This window comes from Musa acuminata, chromosome BXJ3-9, assembly GCF_036884655.1.
Source record: "Musa acuminata AAA Group cultivar baxijiao chromosome BXJ3-9, Cavendish_Baxijiao_AAA, whole genome shotgun sequence".
Taxonomy (NCBI): Eukaryota; Viridiplantae; Streptophyta; class Magnoliopsida; order Zingiberales; family Musaceae; genus Musa; species Musa acuminata.
In genome coordinates, this window is record NC_088357.1 from 16,678,995 (window position 1) to 16,700,946 (window position 21,952).

At 35.6% G+C, this 21,952-nt stretch overlaps 1 protein-coding gene across 2 annotated transcripts; it reads left to right on the forward strand.

The window, feature by feature from the left end:
* Window positions 1-6,020: 6,020 nt before the first annotated feature.
* On the forward strand, window positions 6,021-19,575 carry LOC103998588 (2-oxoglutarate and iron-dependent oxygenase domain-containing protein CP2). 2 transcript variants are annotated; one of them, XM_009420089.3, is made up of 9 exons: window positions 6,021-6,639; window positions 9,279-9,326; window positions 12,093-12,269; window positions 12,353-12,503; window positions 12,613-12,699; window positions 16,863-16,987; window positions 17,833-17,954; window positions 19,154-19,265; window positions 19,376-19,575. In XM_009420089.3, exons 1-9 carry the CDS (start codon window positions 6,334-6,336, stop codon window positions 19,409-19,411), a joined length of 1,164 nt encoding a protein of 387 aa, XP_009418364.2. In that variant the 5' UTR covers window positions 6,021-6,333; the 3' UTR covers window positions 19,412-19,575. The 2 variants fall into 2 exon arrangements, with proteins under 2 accessions (XP_009418364.2, XP_009418365.2); XM_009420090.3 differs by having other exon boundaries at window positions 6,025-6,639; window positions 17,836-17,954.
* The last annotated feature ends 2,377 nt before the right edge of the window (window positions 19,576-21,952 follow it).

Sequence of the window (21,952 nt, forward strand, 5' to 3'; positions counted from 1 at the left end):
TTGTATTTATGAAATGTTTATCGCATCACCTAATTAGTTTCTTCTTGATATTCCTTATGTGGTGATATAAAATTATGCATGAAATACTTTTGATATTATTTTGATGCATACAAATGAAAAGTTATGATTATGAATGGTAGGATGAAATTTGACAAGTTAATACCATCATGATTTGAAACATTTATGATTTGAAATTATGTATGCAATTGCTTTTTATTGTGATGATATATGCATATAATGTGTATCATGAATACTTTATTATCATACATGAAAATAATGATAAATATTTTAAAAATAAATGTTTGTATCATGTTAGATGATTTTACATTTTGTGCATGATGAGTTATAGTGATGATTGAAACAATGATTGAAATAATATGCTTGATGATTTATTTTATGAAATTTACCTTTTCATCTTAAATGTTGACATTTGTTTTATTAAAAGTAAAGGCATGCTTATAAGTAAATCACATGAATAGAAATTTATAAAAACGAAATGTGATCCTCTATCTTATCGACTTTTCAATAAATCTATGCTTGTCATATATGAATTTATTGAATGTGACTTTGAGGATGATTTCGGATTTCACAAATGCTTGATTCATACTTATGACATGCGACACATTTTAAATATGAATCATGTTCAATGCTTCAATTATGTTATATCTCCCTTAATTCATTTTGTTCTCCTAAATTTATTTACTAAAGAGGAGAATCTTCCGAATGAATGAAATGATACAAATGAATCACTTATGATATATCTTTTTGAAATATCATTTTAATGTGATGTTGATAATTTGAGATGCCTGTTGGAATTCATGACATGAGATAATTGAATCATTGACTTACTCTTTATTTGGCTTGAAAATATATGTTTAAAATCTTGCTTGATGAGTTGTTTTATAAGATTTTGCCTTTACGTCTTGAACTTTCATGCTTATCTTGATTTGGCATATAAAGACTAAGGCATGCTTAGATGAAGAAGAATCACTTAAAAAATGCTTTTCTTATCTGATCAAGATTAATGATTTCATGATATTTTGTGAATCTCGAAATTGATTTTGATGACTTGATTATGAGTTTCAAGTTAATGATTTGATTTGAATGAATTTTATCTAAATCATAATCTTGATCTTGCAAAACTAGAATCACAAATAATATCTTTTGGTATTCATGAATTGATACTCACAACATGTAAGTATTGGTATTCATGACTTGAATTTGATTGAAACATTGCATGCTTAAATTAATCATTCTCCTATGTTTCAAAAATTCTTTAAATGCCTTATGTGATGATTAAAAATTAATTTGCTTTATGATGAATAATGAATCATGACTTGATCTATGATATTGATATATTTTAATCATGATCCTTGATTGTATAATTCTTTTGCTTTATTAAAAAGATTTGTTGAATGAATCATGTCCTCTTGAATTTTCTTGATATCATGATATGATTTTGTAATATGGCTTGTATAATGATTAAAAAAATTTTGCCATTGATTTCTCCTTTCTTTTTTATAATGATAAAGGGGGAGTTAGTTTACTAGCCTGCATATTTCAAAGGAAGGAAAATTTGCTAGCTCGATCATTTCATTGAAAGAACTTGCTATCATGAATACTACCAATGAATTGCAAATCCTACAATCTAAAGAGAAGTAAAGAATTGCTATCTCAAAAGAAGCAAAAAATGTAAAACTTAGAAAACTTGCAATATAATTGCTCTTACCATGCTTTGTATCAAAAATAGGTTGATATCCTTAAAAGTATCGTATTAAATTTTTTAGTGTATTACAATGTATCACATGTATCGCAAATTGAAATTTTTAAGACTATTATCATATCATGTTTAACAATTGATATCTTTCATTGATATGATAAATTGTCATCTCATGATGTGTCGCATAATGATATCATGATTTGCGATTGTATCATGTGATCCTTGGTAAATTTTCACATTGATGTCCTTCATGAAATGATTTCTTTGCATTATTGTCTTGTATGCATCATGTGATGTGATGATTGAAATATTGATTGATGCAAAGTTGATGTAAAAGTCTAAATCATTGGTTCCTCTCCTTCTTTTTGACATTAACAAAGGGGGAGAAAGTTGTTGCTAGCTTGCACACTTAGAATGAAGAATTTGCTAGCTCGATATTTGTAACGAAGAAATTTGCTATATCAAACATCATAAATATTGTTACTTGCAAAGAAAAGCAAAGTGCAATTTTGCACAAAAATTCAAGTGTTGAATTGCCATGATTGAACTTAAGAATCTTGGTATGCTTTTGTGCTTATATGTTGTGATGAAAATCTAGCTTCATGTTATAAAAACTTGAATATATTTTAAAATAGCTAGAGCTACTTCTCCTTTTTGTTGATGATATAGGGTGAGAAGTATATTGATGACTTCATGCATTGAATTAAATATTTTATATATATTTGCATGATGGTTTAAATATTTTTCATAACATGTGATGAATGTTACTTGGATTTGGGATAATCTAAGTGTTCTATCAATAGCATATTGATAGGGGGAGTTTGGTTAAACTCCGGGGAGTTAAGGTTAACTCCGTTAGTCATCAATTAGTTGTCATCATCAAAAAAAGGGAAGATTGTTGAATCTCGGATTTTGATGATGAAACTAATTGATTGTGTTTAGATGTTTAACTGCATTTTGAGTGATGCAGGTCCACTCGATCAGGATTAGATAGTTAACATAGGAGGAATTGACGTTGTGCCGGAGGAGATCACGTTAGGATATTGGATGGTAGAAGGTGTCGGACGTCGGGCATCGGGCCAAGAGCAGAATTGCGCCAAGGATATCGGGGTTGCGGAGGTCAACCACCGATTGGGCAATAAGCCGCAAGAGAAGACGATGCGTTGAAGAATCGGACAAAGCGCCAACCAATGATGTGTCGGGCAACAGAATGTCAATTCGCGTTGTAATAATTGTCTAGATCGGAGTAGAGTTTTGGCTTGTGTGTGCAGGATTAACTATGATAACGACGAAGACATAAAGCGAAACAAAGTGTCGGAGTCAAGCGTGAAGGATTTGTTGCGAGTTCGAGAGTTCGACGGAAGTCCGAAGGTTCGTTGGGAATGCTGCCGAAACTAGCCGAGAATGAGTAGGGAGCTTGCCGAAGGGTTTTTCGGAAGCTCGCCGGAGGGTTCATTGGAAGTTCGTGGAGCTCACCGAGAAAGATCGGAGCTTGCCGAAGAAGCTCGTTGGAACTCGCCAAGATCAAATCATGAAGTCTAGGAGCTTACCGGGAGTCCGCAGAATGGTTTTCGAGAGTTTATCGAAAAATCGCCGGAAGTTCGCCGAAAGAAGTCTTGACTTGTGGACTTTGTAATAGCTTAGGAAATATCTTTAAATTCATATTTAGCACGTTAATTAGGGTTAAGATTAGGGGTTAATCCTATAACCCAAGTAGGGGGCCAATTGGGCCTGAGTTCGGACTGGTTTGGGCCAAGTTTGGAGCCCAACCAGTGAGTTGAAATAGTGTAGGCGGTGGCACCGCTAGATTAGGTGGTGGCACCGCTTAGAACCCGAGAATTGAGCGGTGGCACCGTTGGACTGAGCGGTGGCACCGCCCAGAACCTGAGAGGTCGGGCGGTGGCACCGCTAGCCTCGGGAACCCAAAAGAATTCAAAATTTGGAGCCCAAATTTGAATCCTTTTGGGGCCTATAAATACCCCTCTATTCTCAGCTGAGATTACAACATTTGAGAAGCATTAGATTGAGACAAAAAGCCTTTGTAAAGTTTTTGGCAAGCCTTATTTTCAATTGCTCGAGTGTTCACCTCCTTCCTTTTCGTTGAAGATTTGTAAGAGTGTGAACCATTTGTAAAAGATTGTAAGAGGGGTATTTGTCCTTCCCCTTCAAAGTGATTTGCTAGTGGAAGTTGGGAGCCTCATTGAAGAAGGCTTCGCAAGTGGATATAGGTCATTTTGATCGAACCACTTTAAATTGATGCGTTCCTTGAATGTGTGAGTATTTATCTTCTTGAAATTGTTATCTACACTACTGCTAGCTTTCGGATTTCATTTTCTCATTTTACTCAAGTTACTATCAAAATGAAATATCCTCGTATTTACAATTTTATTTTCAAAATTATGAGTTTTAATCCGCTGCACTAATTCACCCCACCTCTTAGTATCACTCCGATCCTAACAACATCAACCTATCATCCATTTTTTCTAGTATGTCATTCAATATTTTTATACATTATTTTATCTTCCAGTGTGTTGATTTATTCTCCTTTAGTATGATATTAGATTCTTCAACACAACACTCGATCCTCCATCGTAATGTCTGACCTTTGATATTAAGACATGATGTATAATCTTTTCATGGTACATACCCTTAGTTAAGATACACATGTATTACATAACTTGTGATAGGATTAGTTTTTTAAATTTATTAAAATACGAGATTCAAACGTGACCGTCCACACCAACGGCTAAACAAATGGAAAGTTTGACAGAAAGAACTGAAGAAGTCGAAAAGGAAAACTCGAATAGATAGAAAGGAAATAATGTAGATGAATAGTAGAAAATATAAGTTAAGGGTACCGAATTAAAAGTTACCACGTGGCAACATGCTGACACACCGTATGACCTCGACAGACATACACACATTCCTGCAATGGGCGCCAAAGAGCGCGAGTCTCGTCCAATGTGAACACGATGATGCCATCCAATAGAGATAAGGGAGTTTAGGAAATTTTATTATAAAAATTATAACCACGTCAAAATGTAAAAAAATATAATTTATTTATAAGAATTTGATGGATAACTATTATTTAACTTAAGTATTCGAGGCCGAAGAAGTTGAATCGCAAGAAATTGTTTTAGAGTCGAGGTTGGATACAGGAAAACCCTGTTTTGGAGTTAATTACTATGAAATCCTACTTTATTCTCACGTTCCAAGTAGAAACAATTACATCGGTTCACATAGTTAGACGTGTCTTGAAACTCCAAGTGAAAAATATTTTTTTACCCGTGATTTAGTCATATCAGATTAATAAATTAGTTACTGCATCAATCAGATCATATCATGATATCTGAGTCTAATAAGAGACAAAAATTTTAGAGTTTGCTCGTTTGTCCCATGGGATTGGATGGAATCCTCAGAAATGATATCACAATAGATTTAATATATTGACTACGGCGAAAGGTCAAAGTTGAGAAATAAAATTGCAGCAGTTGGAGCTTCAATACAAAATCTTTTAAGTCCTATTCCAAGAAACTTTAAGTCGAACTTAAATTTAGTGGTTAGAGTGCCTAATCCAACTCGATATCAATGGAGAGGCTGACTTGTAGAACCAAACCTCAACTTGATTATAACCTTATCTAATCCCTATATATATATATATATATATATATATATATATATATATATATATATATATATATATATATATATATATATATATATATTAAAGTCCAACACTTGGTGTGTGTTAGTTCATAACTAGCTTACTTCGAGACCTCAAAATCCAACTCATTTAGATCATCTAACGTTATCATTGTTAAGACGTCGCATCCACGATCAAAATTCAAATCCCATTATTAGTAGACATGGTTTTAATGTAATACATTGAGTGAAAAATAATTAAAAGTACTCATTTGAATTCCCCAAAAAACAACTCGAACAACTAATTTGGTTGCCATGGTTTGAACCCAAATCAATGCATAACCCATCTGATTCGTACCCTTTAGACATGCGCCCCAACGATGTGCTATATCCGCTGGACACGGCTGCCGTACCCGCGTGCAAAAGGAAGTCCACGCGTCACGTTCAAAGACAATCAAGGTGGACGTGAGTGCCGTTTCACATGGCACAGCGGATCGGACACCCTCCCCCAACAGGAAACCCTAATTTGAAATTTGCGTCGTGGCCATGGCGATGGGACCCACATGGCAAAAGAGGTCCACGAGTGGCGTGGAAGGAGCATCAAAGCGTATGCTGCGTTGAGTGGTACAGCGGATCGGACCTCCCTCTTCTCCTTCCCCAACGAAACCCTAATTTGCATCTGTAAAACGACGACATTCTCCCCCGGTCCATGGCAAGCCCGTAATTATTTACCGACGCAGTGTCGTTAACCAACCCCGTTCATGTCGTAACTTATGTCAAGCGAACACCACACACACACACACACACACTCTCTCTCTCTCTCTCTCTCTCTCCCCGTTCCCCAAACCCTAACCCTAAACTTTCGTGGTCTTAAATTTCCTCCGACTCGTATCCGAATTCTCCTCTGAGATGGCCTGTGGGAAGTAATCCCCTCACCCGCCACCAGTCGCCTGAGCCTCCGGCAGCAAGCGATGTCGCTGGAGGGTACCGTCGAGAGGAGGGAGGGATCGCCGGCTGGCAACGGGAACGGACCAGTGGCGAAGCAGCCGGCGCCTCCGGCGAGGCCGACGTACGGGGACCGGCGGCTGAGGCTGAATCCGAACACGGACCACAAGCCGGAGCGGTACGATGACGTGCAGTCGGAGTACGACTCCGCCATCTTCAGCTCCCTGGAGCGACACCTCCCGCCGAGCATGCTCGATGTGTCGCGCGATGCCAAGGTGGAGTTTATGAAGGAGATTCTCTCGCGGTACTTGCCAGAGGGAGAAAGAAACAGGGTGAGATGCTTTGTTGTTCGTCTTGTTTGCCTTTGTAGTTGGGAGTTTCTAAACATTAGGGTTTCCGTTGATCGGATTCCAGGGATCTATAATATTTTTGTTCTTCAAAAATTCTACTTTTGACTGAAATAACGGGAATTCCGTGGCTTACTCCAAGAAATTTTGGGTTCAATTAAGCCTTGAGATATTAAATGAGTAGTCATGCTGTGCTCTGCAAAAAATGGTTTGATTGCTTGATAGAGCATGGTTTGATTGCCTGCATGCATAAGGTTTGTTGTTGGTAATCTTTCTATGAGATCACACCAACGTAATATTAGGATAACTTAGTTGGAGAGATTTGATATATGAAGAAACCTTGCAATATGTGATCGATCTGCTTGTGTTACATATTGAATGATTTGTATCTGCCGTTTGAGCTGGTGGTTACTGGATTGGATTCATTATCTCAGTGGATCAGTTTGGATAACTATTTCCATGTTCATCACTGTCATCATAGGCATTGGTTGGACCTTTTTGGAAGATTTTTGCATATTTATTGTCCATTACTTGTTGGTGCATTCAGGGTCTAATAAATGTCAGGTGCCTTTGGGAATACATTTGAAATGTGTATTGGTCAATACACATTTCAAATGTGGATTGATGTTTGATAAATTCCTTTCAAATGTGGATTGATGTTTGATAAATTCCTTTTAAATCATATTTGGTCGTGATGTTGCATTGCAAATGCTTAAATGCTAATACTATCACAGGATAACATTATCATTTTAACATTTGTCGGATGCTATTGTAATTTTTAAAAATTTTAAAGCACCCTATGAGATTATCTAAAATCACAAGATTGTCAATATGATTTATGTCCTCGGTAAAATTTTATTTATTATTTTCAAAGGCTATTTAATATTCATTTATATCCTTATATTTTTTATTTGTTATATATTTGGATCATACAAAATTTTTTGTAAGATTACATACATATATTCATTCATTTATTTTGTTTATTTACTTATTAATTTAAATAAAAATATGTATTCACTTTTGAATAAATATTAAAAGTACTGGAAGGGTAAATTTGTCACATCATATTCAATGAATTTTTTAAACACGATTTTGCCAAACAACACTTATGTCAATGCACATTTAAAATGTAGTTTTCATCTATTGTTTACCAAATACCCAAAAAACTCTACAATTGCACATTCACTCAAACCCATTACTCCAAATGCATATTAAAAATGCAAATGTGTTTCCAAATGCAGCCTCCGTCAACTTGGATTTGGAAATTGATAATTAATTCATCTTACTAGGCCTTGATTTTCCATGAAAAGGTTCAATGGTTGTTATAGGATTGCTACTGCTGAGATTTTGCATGACCTATCTCAAACCTAAGGTAACTAGTGAAAACACTGAAGAAAGGGACCACGTGAAGATGGTTATGATTGTAGTTTCCATCCCAAAAGATTTATTTATAAATTAATATTCAAACAGTTTAGAAATTTGTTTTTCATGACATCAGAGAATCGGCATCTGTCAAATTCTAGGGTTTACCTTTATGTACACTGAGACTCAAATTATGATTATGGTAACATTACTCTTTTGAATTGTTGAGAAACTCCTGAATTACTGACTGATTGATTTTTCCTGTAATGTTTCGTGAACAAATTTTTATGATCTAACTAATCCAGAAAATAATAAAAATATTCTAGCTATTCATTAATTCATGATACCTTATCATCTAGGATTATGTTGAGAAGTTGATCTAAATTGTAGAGCTTGTTGTTATTACTTTTTTCATCTGATTTATATTTTTAGTTTATTATATAAGAAAATTGGAAGGTTATCTGTGCTTTATGTTTCTTAATATTGGTCTGTTAGGGAGAAATATGTATAAAAAATTAGTGTTGCAGAGGTGAGGGTATTGAGATGGATTCATCAAATTGTTAGAAATTAAAAATATATCCATTCATGACCAATTTAGATATGCAGATATGTCTTAAAAAGAGACATGGATGCAACCAGTTGGATGAATAGAATCAGCTTGCTCTTAGTTTCAACTAGTAATATTGCTCGCTTGGCAAGACCTATGTAACCGATTCCGAATCGTTGAATCACCACAGTTTTTATTGTTGTAGTAGTTATGGTAGAAGTTTAAAAGATCTGATGCTGGTTATTTGTGAAAGTTGTTTGAAGTACAAAAAACCTTTGCTTTTTCTCTGTTAAGTACTTTAATCCAATAAATACTAAGGAATTATTACACAATGGTTAATTGTCAGAAGACATTCTTAAATCAGAGAACTTTTTCATTGATGATCTCTTTAACCTATAAGATCTCCGGTAAATGGAATCAATTTCTAGTTCAGAAATTGCAATTCTTGAAACTAGAATGATTAAATATTTATTCAGAATTTAATGGTTTCCTTCATTAGATGGTTATATGATGGTAGCTGCACTGTGTATAACAAAATTATTGATGCAGGCCCCAATAACTTATTTGTTTGCAGTTACTTATGGTTGTTACTGTGTTATCCCAAGTTGGACATATTTTATAAGTTCTTCATGTTATTGTGGTTTGTTACTTTGCTATAGGTTAGCTAAGCAGTTGTTTCACTTCATTTAATATGGATACCTATTGGCTATATCAGGTTCAGAGGCATAAAGAATACAGGAAAAAATTAATGTCAGCTTACCAGGTTTGCCATTTGATTATGCTGATCTCTTTACGTTTTGGTAGTTTGCCATTTGATTATGCTGATCTCTTTACGTTTTGGTAGTTGAGAATCCTCGTGCTTGCTTGTCTACAAAAGTTCTCTCATTTTGGCCCTTGAGCATGAATGATTCAAAAAAAGAAATTTTGGATAAATTTCTCAAATTTACTTTTTATATGATTTGGCAAAACTTTTCTGATTATTTTGGTGATTGCTTTTGAGTAGTATTACCAACAGTGTCATGGTGAAAGTCCCTTAACAATTGCTTGATACTTTTCTTATCATCTTTTCTTCTACTGTTGACAATTATGAAATTGTGTTAAACAGTATATGACATTTTTCAAAGATATTATAGGCCTGTGTGCATATGTATTTATATATACTTACATATGTTTGTCTGTATTCTCTGTGCATGTTATTACATCCAGCTCAATTGATACTGGAGTTTGCAGTAGATCTCACCAGGCAATCTGTATAATTGACATTTGAAGATCAAGGACTGCGTGTAGCTTGTCAAATGTGCACTGACACTGGCTTAGAGATGATTACCAGAATGTCTTGCTGTGACATGCTGTTTCTCTCATCTGCCCAGGCATGTGCCAAGCTTATTATTATACATGGCAATGAAACCATTCTGGTCTCCTGTATGGATTGTCTTGAAACCAGAATGAAGCAACCATGTGGACAGCCAGAATAGGGCCTTGTTCAGCACAAAGCAACTAGCCTCAGTTCCAGCATGGCTTGCTGCTGAAGTCAAGTTAGGCACTGATGTGGCGTATTTGAGTCCGGATGTGATGAGGAATTTTCAAAACAGCAGCTAGCCTCTTTTGGAGAGGAACAGAGATGAATATCATCTTCAACAAGGAAGCCTATTCAATCAACAAGAAAAAGGCCAATATTTCTGTCTCAATTTGGAAAGAGGATTTGACCTGGTCAATGTGGGAACAGCTAAAAATGCAAGGAAATGGAGATAAGAGACTGGAGAGTTCTTTCCAAGACACACTAGGCCGACAGCCCCCATATTATTACATATAGGGATTTGGCATTGGCAACTTCCCCATGTCATTCAGCATTGTAGGCTGTATGGACAGCCCTTCTGGGGACTGAATTTAGAAAACTTTTTTTGGTTGTTTCAGTTTACTACATGCATAAGACTTCTAGTTGTGATCTTTTGATCATGTTTTTTCTTTTTTCTTTTTGTGTCGAGAGGAAAGATGGTCTCAAGGAATATATATCAGTCCCAAGGATAGTTTGTGGCAAATAGTGGTCTATTATAATATTTTTAGCATTTCTTGGAGGGAATTACCATGTATCATGTGGAGCTGTTACTGTCCATGTGAAAGTAGACGGTACCGGTTTTATGTTCATCCAGTTTTATTAAATGCCACCCACTCATTACTTTCAGCCATTGATTCCCTGATTATCCTTGTAAGGAGTAAATTTTCAATATAATCTTTTCTTGACATATGTACTTCTTCAATTGTGAGATTATATAAAATATGGTTGATATAGAATCATATCCCCTATTCTATTCTTTTCCTGATTCATACCCTTTATGTAGTACCTTAGATTCATCTTATTCCCTGTTCATCTTTCCAGAACAGTGTGTGAGCCTCTCTAAGTTGTCATTATGCTTGCATGTTGTTGCAAAAGGTAGCTTCTTGAAGTATTCCTACTTCATGACTAGTTTAAGGATCAAACTTGTCCTGACATGTAAGATTATAATGCTATTTCCTGCAAAGAAGATTATGGGCAATATGTATAATATTTATGAAAGCTTTTGAAAGAGTTCATTTAAGTTTTTGATCTCTTAAAGGCAAACCAATTTTTTGAAGGTCACGTTGGTTAATGATTGTTTATGATCAAGAGGACAAATATGTTGCAAGTCAACTGGCATCTAAATACAAAGATACTTCACCTGATTTACCAATTCTTGACATAACATTATAATTCAAGGTGAAACTTTAATGGAACTCAACTAAGGGACACATATTCTTTTTTTTTCTTCAAATTTAGTAAATAACATATATAAAAATCACAATTTTGCAATGCAACCAGGTTGGGTGTTCTTCAATTCCTTTTTAGGATCAGATTTCCTTTTTTCCAATAATTTTTAATTTGAAGCTATCAAAAGATAGAGATGCTCATATGAAGCAATATCTTTGACTGGAAGCCATTATCTGCTTACGTGAAAGAGATTCATTCTTCTTCTTTGAAATGGCACTCAGATTGATGCAACCTTCTCATGAATCATGATTATGGTAATTTACTAATATCTTAAGTTAATGAAATTTATAAATTTGAGGAGGCTGAAGTTCTCAAAGTATGATAAATAAAGTAAAATGAATGCTAGGGATTGAAGTATAGCATATTTAGTCAGCAAATAAACATGATGGAGCTCTGTTTTGATTGAGAGTATTGCCAGAGTTTCCATGCATTTGTCTTTGTACTTAAAAAAATTGTTTTTGAACTGCACAACAATAAAGACATAGTTTGTGTTGCGCCTAACTTCTTGATGTATATAACATAATGTCTGATATAATGTGAACATATTACTGGGTTATGTTTCATTGGACCGTATCATTGATACCATTAGGAAGGATATTCCTTTAGATGCTTGTTTAATCTGCTTTGATTTTATTTTATATTTTTTTCCCTTTTCACAGTGATGACTTTATAATTGTCTGCCTAATTTGAATGCTGACCTCCTACGAGATTTATTTGACTTGTCATTGTTTTTTGTTTTGACAGCCTTTACATAAAGAACTTTACAGTCTGCATCCATCAGCTTTCTTTGTGCCATCATTTCTCAAGGCAATCAATGATAACACAGAGGAGAGCTTTAGAAATTTTCTATGCGAACCCTCACCTGGAATTTATACATTTCCTCTGTTTCAGCCAAGTTTCTGTGAGCTGTTATTAGATGAGGTACCACTGGATTTCTTTACTGTTTCTCAAAAATATGGCAAGTGTTATTGTCACACACTTATGGATATTTTATTAATTCTTAGGTAGAAAATTTTGAAAAGTGGGTTAATACAGTTAAGTTCAAAATAATGCGACCAAATACAATGAATAAGTATGGTGCTGTGCTTGACGACTTTGGCCTGGAAGCCATGCTTAACAAGCTCATAGAAGAATTTGTATCACCATTAGCAAAAGGTGATCAGCAAACCCACCTTCTCTGTCTAACAGGATAATGGATCTGTGGTTTATTTTTGTCACTTTTGTATTAAATATCTCTGAAAACTTTTATTTTCTTGGGGTGCAGTTTTTTTTCCTGAGGTTGGTGGATCAACTTTGGACTCGCATCATGGTTTTGTTGTTGAATATGGGAAGGAAAAGGATGTTGAATTAGGTAACTAACCTGAATATATTTAGAAAGCAGTCTTACTACTGTTTTCTGATAATCAGCTAAATTTAGATTGACATTTAGCACATATAATCTATATGATTGTTTACTTCTCTCATATCAAGAATCAAGGTTCCAATCAGTCTGGTAATGATACTGGTCCATGGGCATATACTGAGACAGTTGAGGGTACCGTGTGTTTATTCACTATTGGTGGCAGAGAAGAGGTGTAGGCAGCAGAGGTGACGGAGGAGAGAGAGAGAAAAGGGGTGTACCAGCAGGAGGAGGACAAGATGGCAACCCAAACGAGGAGGCAGCAACAACAATGAGGCAAATAGGATGAGTGGGTGGAGGATGAGGAGCAGCAACATCAGAGTAGGAGGAGATGGTAGTAGAGGGGAAGGAGAGATGTAGTTGGAGGAAAAGGACAAGGAGGTAATTGAGGAGACAGAGAAAATGAGAAAAAGGAACCAATTATTTTATCCTTATAAAAACAGAAAAAAAAAATGGTGCTGGTGTACAGGGCTTACTATCACGGACTTAGCTGAGTTGTCTAAGTTGTGAGGCACCCTTGCGTCAAAGTTATGGACTTAGTTGGAGTTGCCTAAGTCGTGAAGCACCCTTGCGCTAATGTCTCGAATTTAGCTGGGATTCCTAAATCATGAAGCGCCCTTGCGTTATCTGTCAGCAAAGGGTCAGTCTAATTGCAACCTCGCTCAGGTCCCGTAGGACTTATAAGAAGAGCAGGTTGATTAGTTCAAAAGCGAGTGACGGACAAGTCCCGACATCTCGTAAAGATAACAACTTTACAAGCAATTCAGCAAACACTTGGTGTGCAAGAGAGAAAAGAGGGGAAGGAAAAAACAAGGACTTTAGAAGGCAAAATGAACAGTCGCAAGTCTGCAAACGACTACTCACCGGGTGTCAAGTGCGATGGAAAGTTCCCGTTAACTTAATGTGAGAACTTGTGAAAACCGATCAACGCCCAACACTACCTCGAAGCCCCATCCACCCCTGTGCCACCCGGGGGGTTCCAAGGGTCTGAGCTGGCTAACATTTTGCGCTGCACTATAGCCTACAGAAAACAAGTCGTGACACGCGAAAACAGAGCTATTTTGGGGTGAGCGGTCGCACTGCAGCGTTGCGATCTGTTCCTGCTTACAGATTTTAAGCAAAAATACACAAAACGAAGGCAAAACATGTTGCCAAGCATCTGTACAATCATGCAAAAGCGACGAACGGTTCATTGAACAAAGATGTTGCGGGTGCGTAATGACCGTTCGTGACATTAAGATGTAATGACCTTTATTTCGAACCAGATTGGGTAATTACCTGGTCTGTATACTCGTTCGTACTGGCCGGTGCAATATAAGCTTTAAAACTTGTCAGGAATTATATCTGGTAGATGTTAATAAATGCCTTGATGCTAGTTGAAAGTAATTGTCATATGATTTTATCTTCTTTTTTTGCATGAGAACTTGTATCATCTGCAATTTGTTGGCCCAGATCTTATAACAGATATGCTGACTAGATTAATTATAGCTGTCCATCTGTCCATTGACACAAAATTTGATTAGAAACAAGCAGAGAAAGAGGTAGAAAGACAAATGAAACAGATATAAGAAATGTAAGAGAGAGCACAGGTATAATGGGGGTAACTGGAGTAAGAAAGTTACCATATATTAAACTACTTAACATGACCAGTCCAGAATAAAATTTTTAAATTTATTGTCTTCTCATTCTAACTAGTATACCCTTTGCTGTTTGTTCTGGTCTTGTCTTTCATAATTTCATTCTAAGAAAATTAGAGTAGATCTAACTGCTTACAAAATCTGTGATGACACATAAGGGATTAGAGATATTCAAGTGATTACTATATGTTTATATTTTGTTCCCAGACACTAAACATAATTAGGTACCTCCCTTTCTCTTTGGACACCTAAGACAACTCTAAAATACTCTTCAAAATTATTTTGAGTAAAATGTTTTAAAAAGGTCCTTGGGCCTCGCACAATTGTTGGGTGACATGCTTTAGTGAAGCGCCGCCTAGGTGCTCGCTTGAGCCTAGATGCTGGGTGCCTCAAGCGAGCAATTGAACAAGATGGTCAACTCTGGTTCGTTTGAACAATAACTTAGTTGGTTCAATTAAACCAACTAAGCATAGTAAATAGTAACAGTAAACCCCACTACCCTCGTGCAACCCTCGACCCATAAACCTTAGGTACTTCGTCACTCTAGTCCCGTCGTTGTCTTCATGCACAGTCGTTGTTGTAGTTTTCGTGCGCAGTTCCCTCCACCATTGTTGCTTTCATGTGTAACTCCCAACATCGAGGGACAGGATCACAACTTCCTTTGTCACCGACGAACATATCTGAAGCTTCCTTCACCCCTGACATCGCCATTCGCAGCTTCCTCTGCCATCATCATCATTGTCCGCAGCTTTCTCCATTGCTGCTGCCACCATCTGTAGCTTCCTTCGCTGCCTCTGTCATCGTCCGAAAGTTCCTCCGTCATTGCCACCCTTTCCTTCCCCTTATTCAAACCGTCAGTGACTCCTTTTCTCCCCCTCTACTGTATGACTATTGTTAATAGTGGATTGTTAATCCTTAACTGATATTAAAACTACTATTACCATATAATAAACTAGAATTGATATTAATCCTTAGAACTAATTCCTATTTAGAATTACTAATCCTTATTTAGCACTGTTTATCACTATTTAGAATTGTTATTAGTCCTTATTTAGCATCGTTAATATCTATTTATTTAGAACTATTATTAGGATTTCTGGATTAATGACAAGTGTATGAAGCAATACAGACGATTCATCAAAAAATTCAATTTAATGTCGTATTTTTATTTACATAATCATATTTATCAATTATATTATATATTTTTATATTTTTATATTCTATAGCTCCTCAATTCGCTCGGGTGGGCACTTAAGTGCCTCGGGCATTTTGGGACTTTGGCGCCTTTTGGCGTCTAGCACTTTTAAAAATACTGTTTAAGTAAAAAGCATAATACAAAAAAGAATAAAGGACTAAGCTCGTTATCATCACAATGACATACTTTATTACAAGGGCATCGTGGGTGTGTGCTGAAAATATCTGAACCATTCCGGGCTGAAAACATTCTTGGTGGACGGCAACAAATAGCAAGTTACAGGATGCATTGATGCCTCTTCAAAAACCTGTTTTTGTGACACATGATTGAGACCATGGATTTAGGTATCACAGTGTACTCGTGCAAAATATCACGTGTGTCTGGCTATGGTGCATGTGTTTGTTTGGGTTGATCGGTGCTATTCATCTTTACTAAATGCTCTTGGATGCCCTTTACTTGATGTGATACGCACCAACAAGTCAGTCCATCTATTGACTACTAAGGATGTTACCAAAATTAAGAGGTTTAGGGAGTGTTGCTGATATACACAATTATCCTTACCATGGGTGAAACTTGCAGTCTGATTCCATCTAAACATTTTGAGCTAGTTCTGATTTTGGATCTTCTGCATTCCTATATTTTTGTGAGGTAGCTCATAACAAATCCATCTGTAGCTATTCTGTTTCTTAAGCTAATTGAAGATTACTAGGCAATATCATACACTTGCTTGTTCTTGTTAACTATATAGAGATAATTTATATGGTATCTCAATGCAAATAAGTTCAGTAAGATTGCTCTCTTTTGTCATGTTACCAAACTCTGCAATTAGAGTAAAAGTAGTGAAGCTAAGCATGTCATATTTACAAATTTAATATGAATGTATAATAACCACAGAAAGCTCACGTCCACTAGAAGATGCTTTCCTTTTCTTTTCTCATGAAGCAAAGTTTGCATGTTAATGTGTTACAATGATTTTTGCTTTTCTGTACCCTATATTTCTGCACTGGTCCTCTTTCTTCTCTTTGATATTAGTCTGTTAAATTATAAAAAATGCTAAATACACACCCCTATCAACATTAAAACTCAGATTTTGCATTTCAAACATGTTCTTTTTATGGTTGCTCTTACAGTAATTTATGCCATTGTCTGTTCATCATATTCTTGGGTGGTTTAAGTTTCCCAGATATGGATTTATATTACTTCAATCTTTATTTTCATGTAATTAAATTGAAGTAGCTCTTTTATGCTTCATTTTTTAAGTCATTGCAGTTCTCGTGATGCAGGCTTCCATGTGGATGATGCAGAAGTTACTTTAAATGTGTGCTTGGGGAAAGATTTTTTTGGGGGTGATTTGTTCTTCCGGGGCATTCGATGTGACAAACATGTGAATACAGAGACACAGCCAGAGGTTATTATGTCTCATGAGAAGTTTTTTTGCACATGTCTGTTTACAAAATTGTGCATATCATAGGGCAGTCATATCAAACTACTTAGTCTTATTTGATTGTTCTATATTGACCTGGAATTTGTAACAGATCTGAAGTTTTAAGCTAGTAAGTTGCTGTAGAAACTGGTGAACAAACTTCATCAAGCATATTGCATTAATATTTATTTCATGAGGGCATACTTGATTGCTGTTATCATGCAGCAACTCTTTCCTTTTGTTTTAAGTGTTACATGCTCACTAATGACTAAACCACACCAGAATGCACTGAGACTTGCAAAATATATAGAAACTGATGATTGTAACAGTGAAACCAATCCAAAAGAATATTGTTGAGATTGTTTTCAATTAGGCATTATTAAAATGGTATTAAACTGAATCAACATTCTGCATTTAGTTTCAACAACCCATGCCATGTGTTGGTTTTGTCTAGTTTGTGTTTGTGACAGACATCATGGCAGGGAGTGTGAAAATAGCAATCCTTGCTTATGACAGATGATGAATTCTTGCAAAGGCATGCAATTCCTTGCCTTATGGTATATTAAATATTTTCAATGTATGAAATACTAGGTATAAGGCTAGCTTATACTCATTAGTCACATAAAGTTGATCTCTCACACAAACAAGACAAGCAGTAGTGTTTGCGTGTATTTGGTTTTCTGGAACACATTGTTTTTTTATGCAACTCTTACTTTTTATTTATTTATTTATGTTTCTGTTGTGGTTGCTTTACGTAGTTATTTTGATGCTTTCATCCATTGAATAGTATGAACAAATTGCCTAAAGGTTTTTGGTTATTTCTCCAATAGCAGGAAATCTTAGATTACTCTCATGTCCCTGGTCAAGCTGTACTTCATCGTGGCCGTCATCGACATGGTGCTCGTCCCACTACTTCTGGACATAGAATCAATATGCTTTTGTGGTGTAGAAGGTACCTTTATGTTTTTGGTTTTTCGATGCATGATGTTTTCATGGTATGTTTCTTTCAATAGCATAAAGGTATTATTTTGTTGCTTGTAACTCGAGGCACTGAGATTTTCTGAATGTTGTTTACCATGGATGAACAATTTTTTTTTCTTAGAAATCAACTTTCATCTCATATGTGTTATCTGATTGGTAAAGAGTTCTGTGCTATAGGTCTGTATTGTTGTGTTCACTATTCCCCACTATAAAAGCTAGATAGAAAGAGAAGGGTCTCGAAGATAAGCATTAGTTCTTATCCCTTAGGATATTAGTGATGCCATCTTATGGCCAGAGATGGTATTGGATTGTGGATTAATTCCAAATCATGTATGTGCCTTTTTGAATATAGTCCTTATCTTATCTTTGACCTATCCAATACTTGAGACATGACTATTAGAGAGGAACTGAGGTCAAAATGGCACCTGTAATCATCTTTGAAGCATAGGCCTTTTGTTTTGATATAAAATAATTATTTAATGTAATAATATCTTTTGTGATGTTGTTAATATTATTATTCATAATAATATATCATAATAATTTTTAATTTAGTCTTCATTGTTCTTCAGTGTTATGTTTGGATAATTTTTTATCATCTTTTTATGTTCTTGTTCCATATCGTTTTAACAAAAAAATTTATATCTTATAGAGTATGAGAGTAAAACAATGTTTTAGCATCTATATCTTATTTTCTCGATTTTTATTTTACAATTTTTTGAATTTTCTATTTGTTTTTTTATAATTTTTATTTTTACAATCTTTCTGATTCAATCTGATCTGCCTCCCATTCTTGATCTCGTCCTGCTGATCCTGTGAACCTTGATATCCATCTTCAGGTTGTAATAAATACTCAAGTGCATCTGTGATTTTTTTTTTTCTATTTTCCTAACCTTGGTTAGCAGGATATCTTGTGCAAGGGAAGAACTAGACAAGATATAGGAAAGAATGATCGCCTCTTTATGCATAACCTCATGTCTAGGGTAATCTAGTTGTTCAAACAGTTGAGTTGGAGTGAATTAGCTACCGAAGTGAAGATCAGTCTGAAATAACATCCTGTTCCACACTGTCAATATTCTTTTGCTAAACTCTCCTCTTTTTTCTTTGCTTTGCTGATCCTCTTTATTTCATGTGCTTTGGGCGACACTTGATCTTCTGCAATCTGGTCTACAGTTCAGTCTTTAGAGAGATGAAGAAATATCAGAAGGATTTCTCCAGCTGGTGTGGTGAGTGTCAGAGAGAGAAGAAAGAAAGACAGAGCCAATCTGTTGCTGCTACTAAGCTGGTAGTACTCCCAATTTTTTTTTTTTTTCATTTTTGAAGATATTGAATCTTCGACTGAGTCATGATTCCTTGGTCTTGTGTAGTAATCATTATGGTTGCTCCTTTTAACAGGCATTTTTCAAAGCTGGCGGTGGATCCAACACTTAGGTGCTTTTATTTGTATTCAATACTGTGGTTGTAAAGTAGCCTGCTTGTCACCCAGATAGAGCTTTGGTTGTCTAAGGCGGTTAACCTTGTTTTGAGATGGTTATACTTGAAGAGGATTTTGTACATGCCACATATCATCTATATGTGAATGCCTTTTGATTTAACTCGGGGATCTGCTGACTAGACCGATAGCTCTGGCTTTATGTTGAGTCTGTCCAGCCTTCTCTAAATTATAATTTTTATTGGTAGGCAGCATTATTTGGAAAATAATCCGTTTTCTGCCTCAAAAAACTGTATGGTGGTTGTGAATCACCTGGACTATACATTTTGTATAAGGAGTCAAAATAATGCCTGAGAAATTCTTTGGCAAAGAATTCTTCTAGTCAAGAGAAATGCTTCCATAAATCAGCGGACAAAATTTATCAAGTCTCATGAACGGGGACATTTCTGCATGTTTGAATGTCTTTTAAGTGTGGATTCGTATTCTTTGCATACTTATTATGTAATACCAATGATCCAGCCCAAACAGTTGTGATGCCATTTCCATCTTATTATTGGCTTCTTTCGAAGATTTGTACAGGATTTATGGTTATAGCATTGGACGATTGCAAGCTTAGTCCCTGATTATATATATACATATATATATATATATATATATATATATATATATAATTTTTTTAATTACCCAATAATTGCTTTCTATAATTTTTTTTAATCTTAAAAGCTGCTCATATGACTTTTCCTGTCACAAAAAGAAAAATATTAAGAAACATATTACAAAGTTAAAGGAGAGAAAAGCGTAGCATTGATCGTTAATACATCTACTATTAAGTTACATTCAAAACTTTTCCATTCAACCAATTTATTTGAAGTGGAGTCAGAGTGAATTCTTTTGAGGTTTTATTTCTAACTACAGAGTGACAGTAAAGTAACCCGTCAAGCACATAGATTATGTATTGCATATTTACATATGCTTAGGACGGAATCTCTCTCTCTCTCTCTCTCTCTCTCTCTCTCTCTCAACACACAATACAAACACACAAGACCCACGCACAAAAGTCTTAATCGATGGTAGGAGCAAATTGACACAAACGGCAGTCATGGATGCCTCTGCTTGACTGCCTACATGGAAATTTGCTATTTACAATTGCAGATGCGTAATTGGTGGTTAGGGAGGAAGAAAGGATGTGACAAATATATGCGGATTGAATTAGAGGACGAGAAGAGGGAGGGTAACGTGCGAAAAGACATGAATGCGAGAGGATAGATAAGATATCAAATCTAACTCTGATTTGTAATCCGACATGCAAGTACAACATGCGACATTACAAATCATAAGATTACCTTCGATAAATAGAGATCTACTTGCATGCACACATGCCACAAGCAGCTCAGCTTGCTTGTTTGAACGTGCACTACTTTGTGCAAACTGAGCTGTAGATAGAACAATGCAGAAATTCTGTATATAGGGATCGATGATTATAAGAAGATTTATGCATACACGTATGTCAATGTACATAGTTTATTCTTCAGAACTGTAAATTCTTACAGAGAAAAACAAACAAACAAACAAACCAAGGCATGCCAGAACAAAAGTATATATCTTGGGAGCTAATCGAGGAACAAGCATAAAGAGAAGTAATTGGAGACAGCAAGGAGCCGAAGGTGATGACAGAAGCATAGAGAGCACAAAGGAGTGAGATGCAGGAGGAGGCCATTGCAAGTCATCATCTGTGCTCTCTATCTTCTGTCAACAGCATCACCATCTGCATCCTCCTTCGTTGCTATTAACCAGGAGAAGTCCACACAGATGATGAGCCGGGCAAAGGTACGATAGTTGGCTACCTAACAAGCGAGGAGGAACTTGTAACGAGGCCTACGAGCACCGAAGCAGTCCTCCATGTCCTCCTATTTATAGAGCAGTTTCTTGCAACCCTCAAGCAGGAATATTTCCCTCGATCATGATCAGATGACTGGGGTAAGATATTCTGATCATGATAATGTTATTACATGAGGGATGTGGATGGTCACAAGCGACACAGGAATATATCTTCATACCCTGAATGAAGAAAAATCAAAATGTTCTATATTATCAGCCTCTCTCTCTCTCTCTCTCTCTTGATGAATAAAAAATTTAGGAATGATATCATATTAATTATTAGACTGAATTTCAACATTAATTATAAGGAGAAATATATGTCATTGAAAAGTCTATTGAGTCAACACTCCAACATAATTTTGATAAATAAAAAATTTAGGAATGATATCATGTTAATTATTATACCAATTTTCAAAATTATTTATAAGGCAAAATATATATAAAAAAAGTTTATTAGGTTCTGACATAATTTACAGAGTTAAATTTCGAGTTTTCTAAATGAAGTTATATTCATTTCCCTCTACAAAGATCAGAATAGTTGTTTTAGCACTCTCATTTGCTGGAGTTCTCTCATGATCTTACAAATCTTAGAATCTGCACTTGCGATCTCAAAAAATGGAAGAAGTAATGCATTAGAAATCACTTAAGACTTAGGAGTTTGT

Coding starts and splice junctions, on each gene's coding strand:
- LOC103998588 (XM_009420089.3), top strand. CDS start 6,334: ATGTCGCTGGAGGGTACCGTCGAGAGGAGGGAGGGATCGCCGGCTGGC. Junction 12,700..16,862: donor GGAAAAGGATGTTGAATTAG/GTAACTAACCTG, acceptor CTCGTGATGCAG/GCTTCCATGTGGATGATGCA. Junction 17,955..19,153: donor ATGCTTTTGTGGTGTAGAAG/GTACCTTTATGT, acceptor TCTGGTCTACAG/TTCAGTCTTTAGAGAGATGA.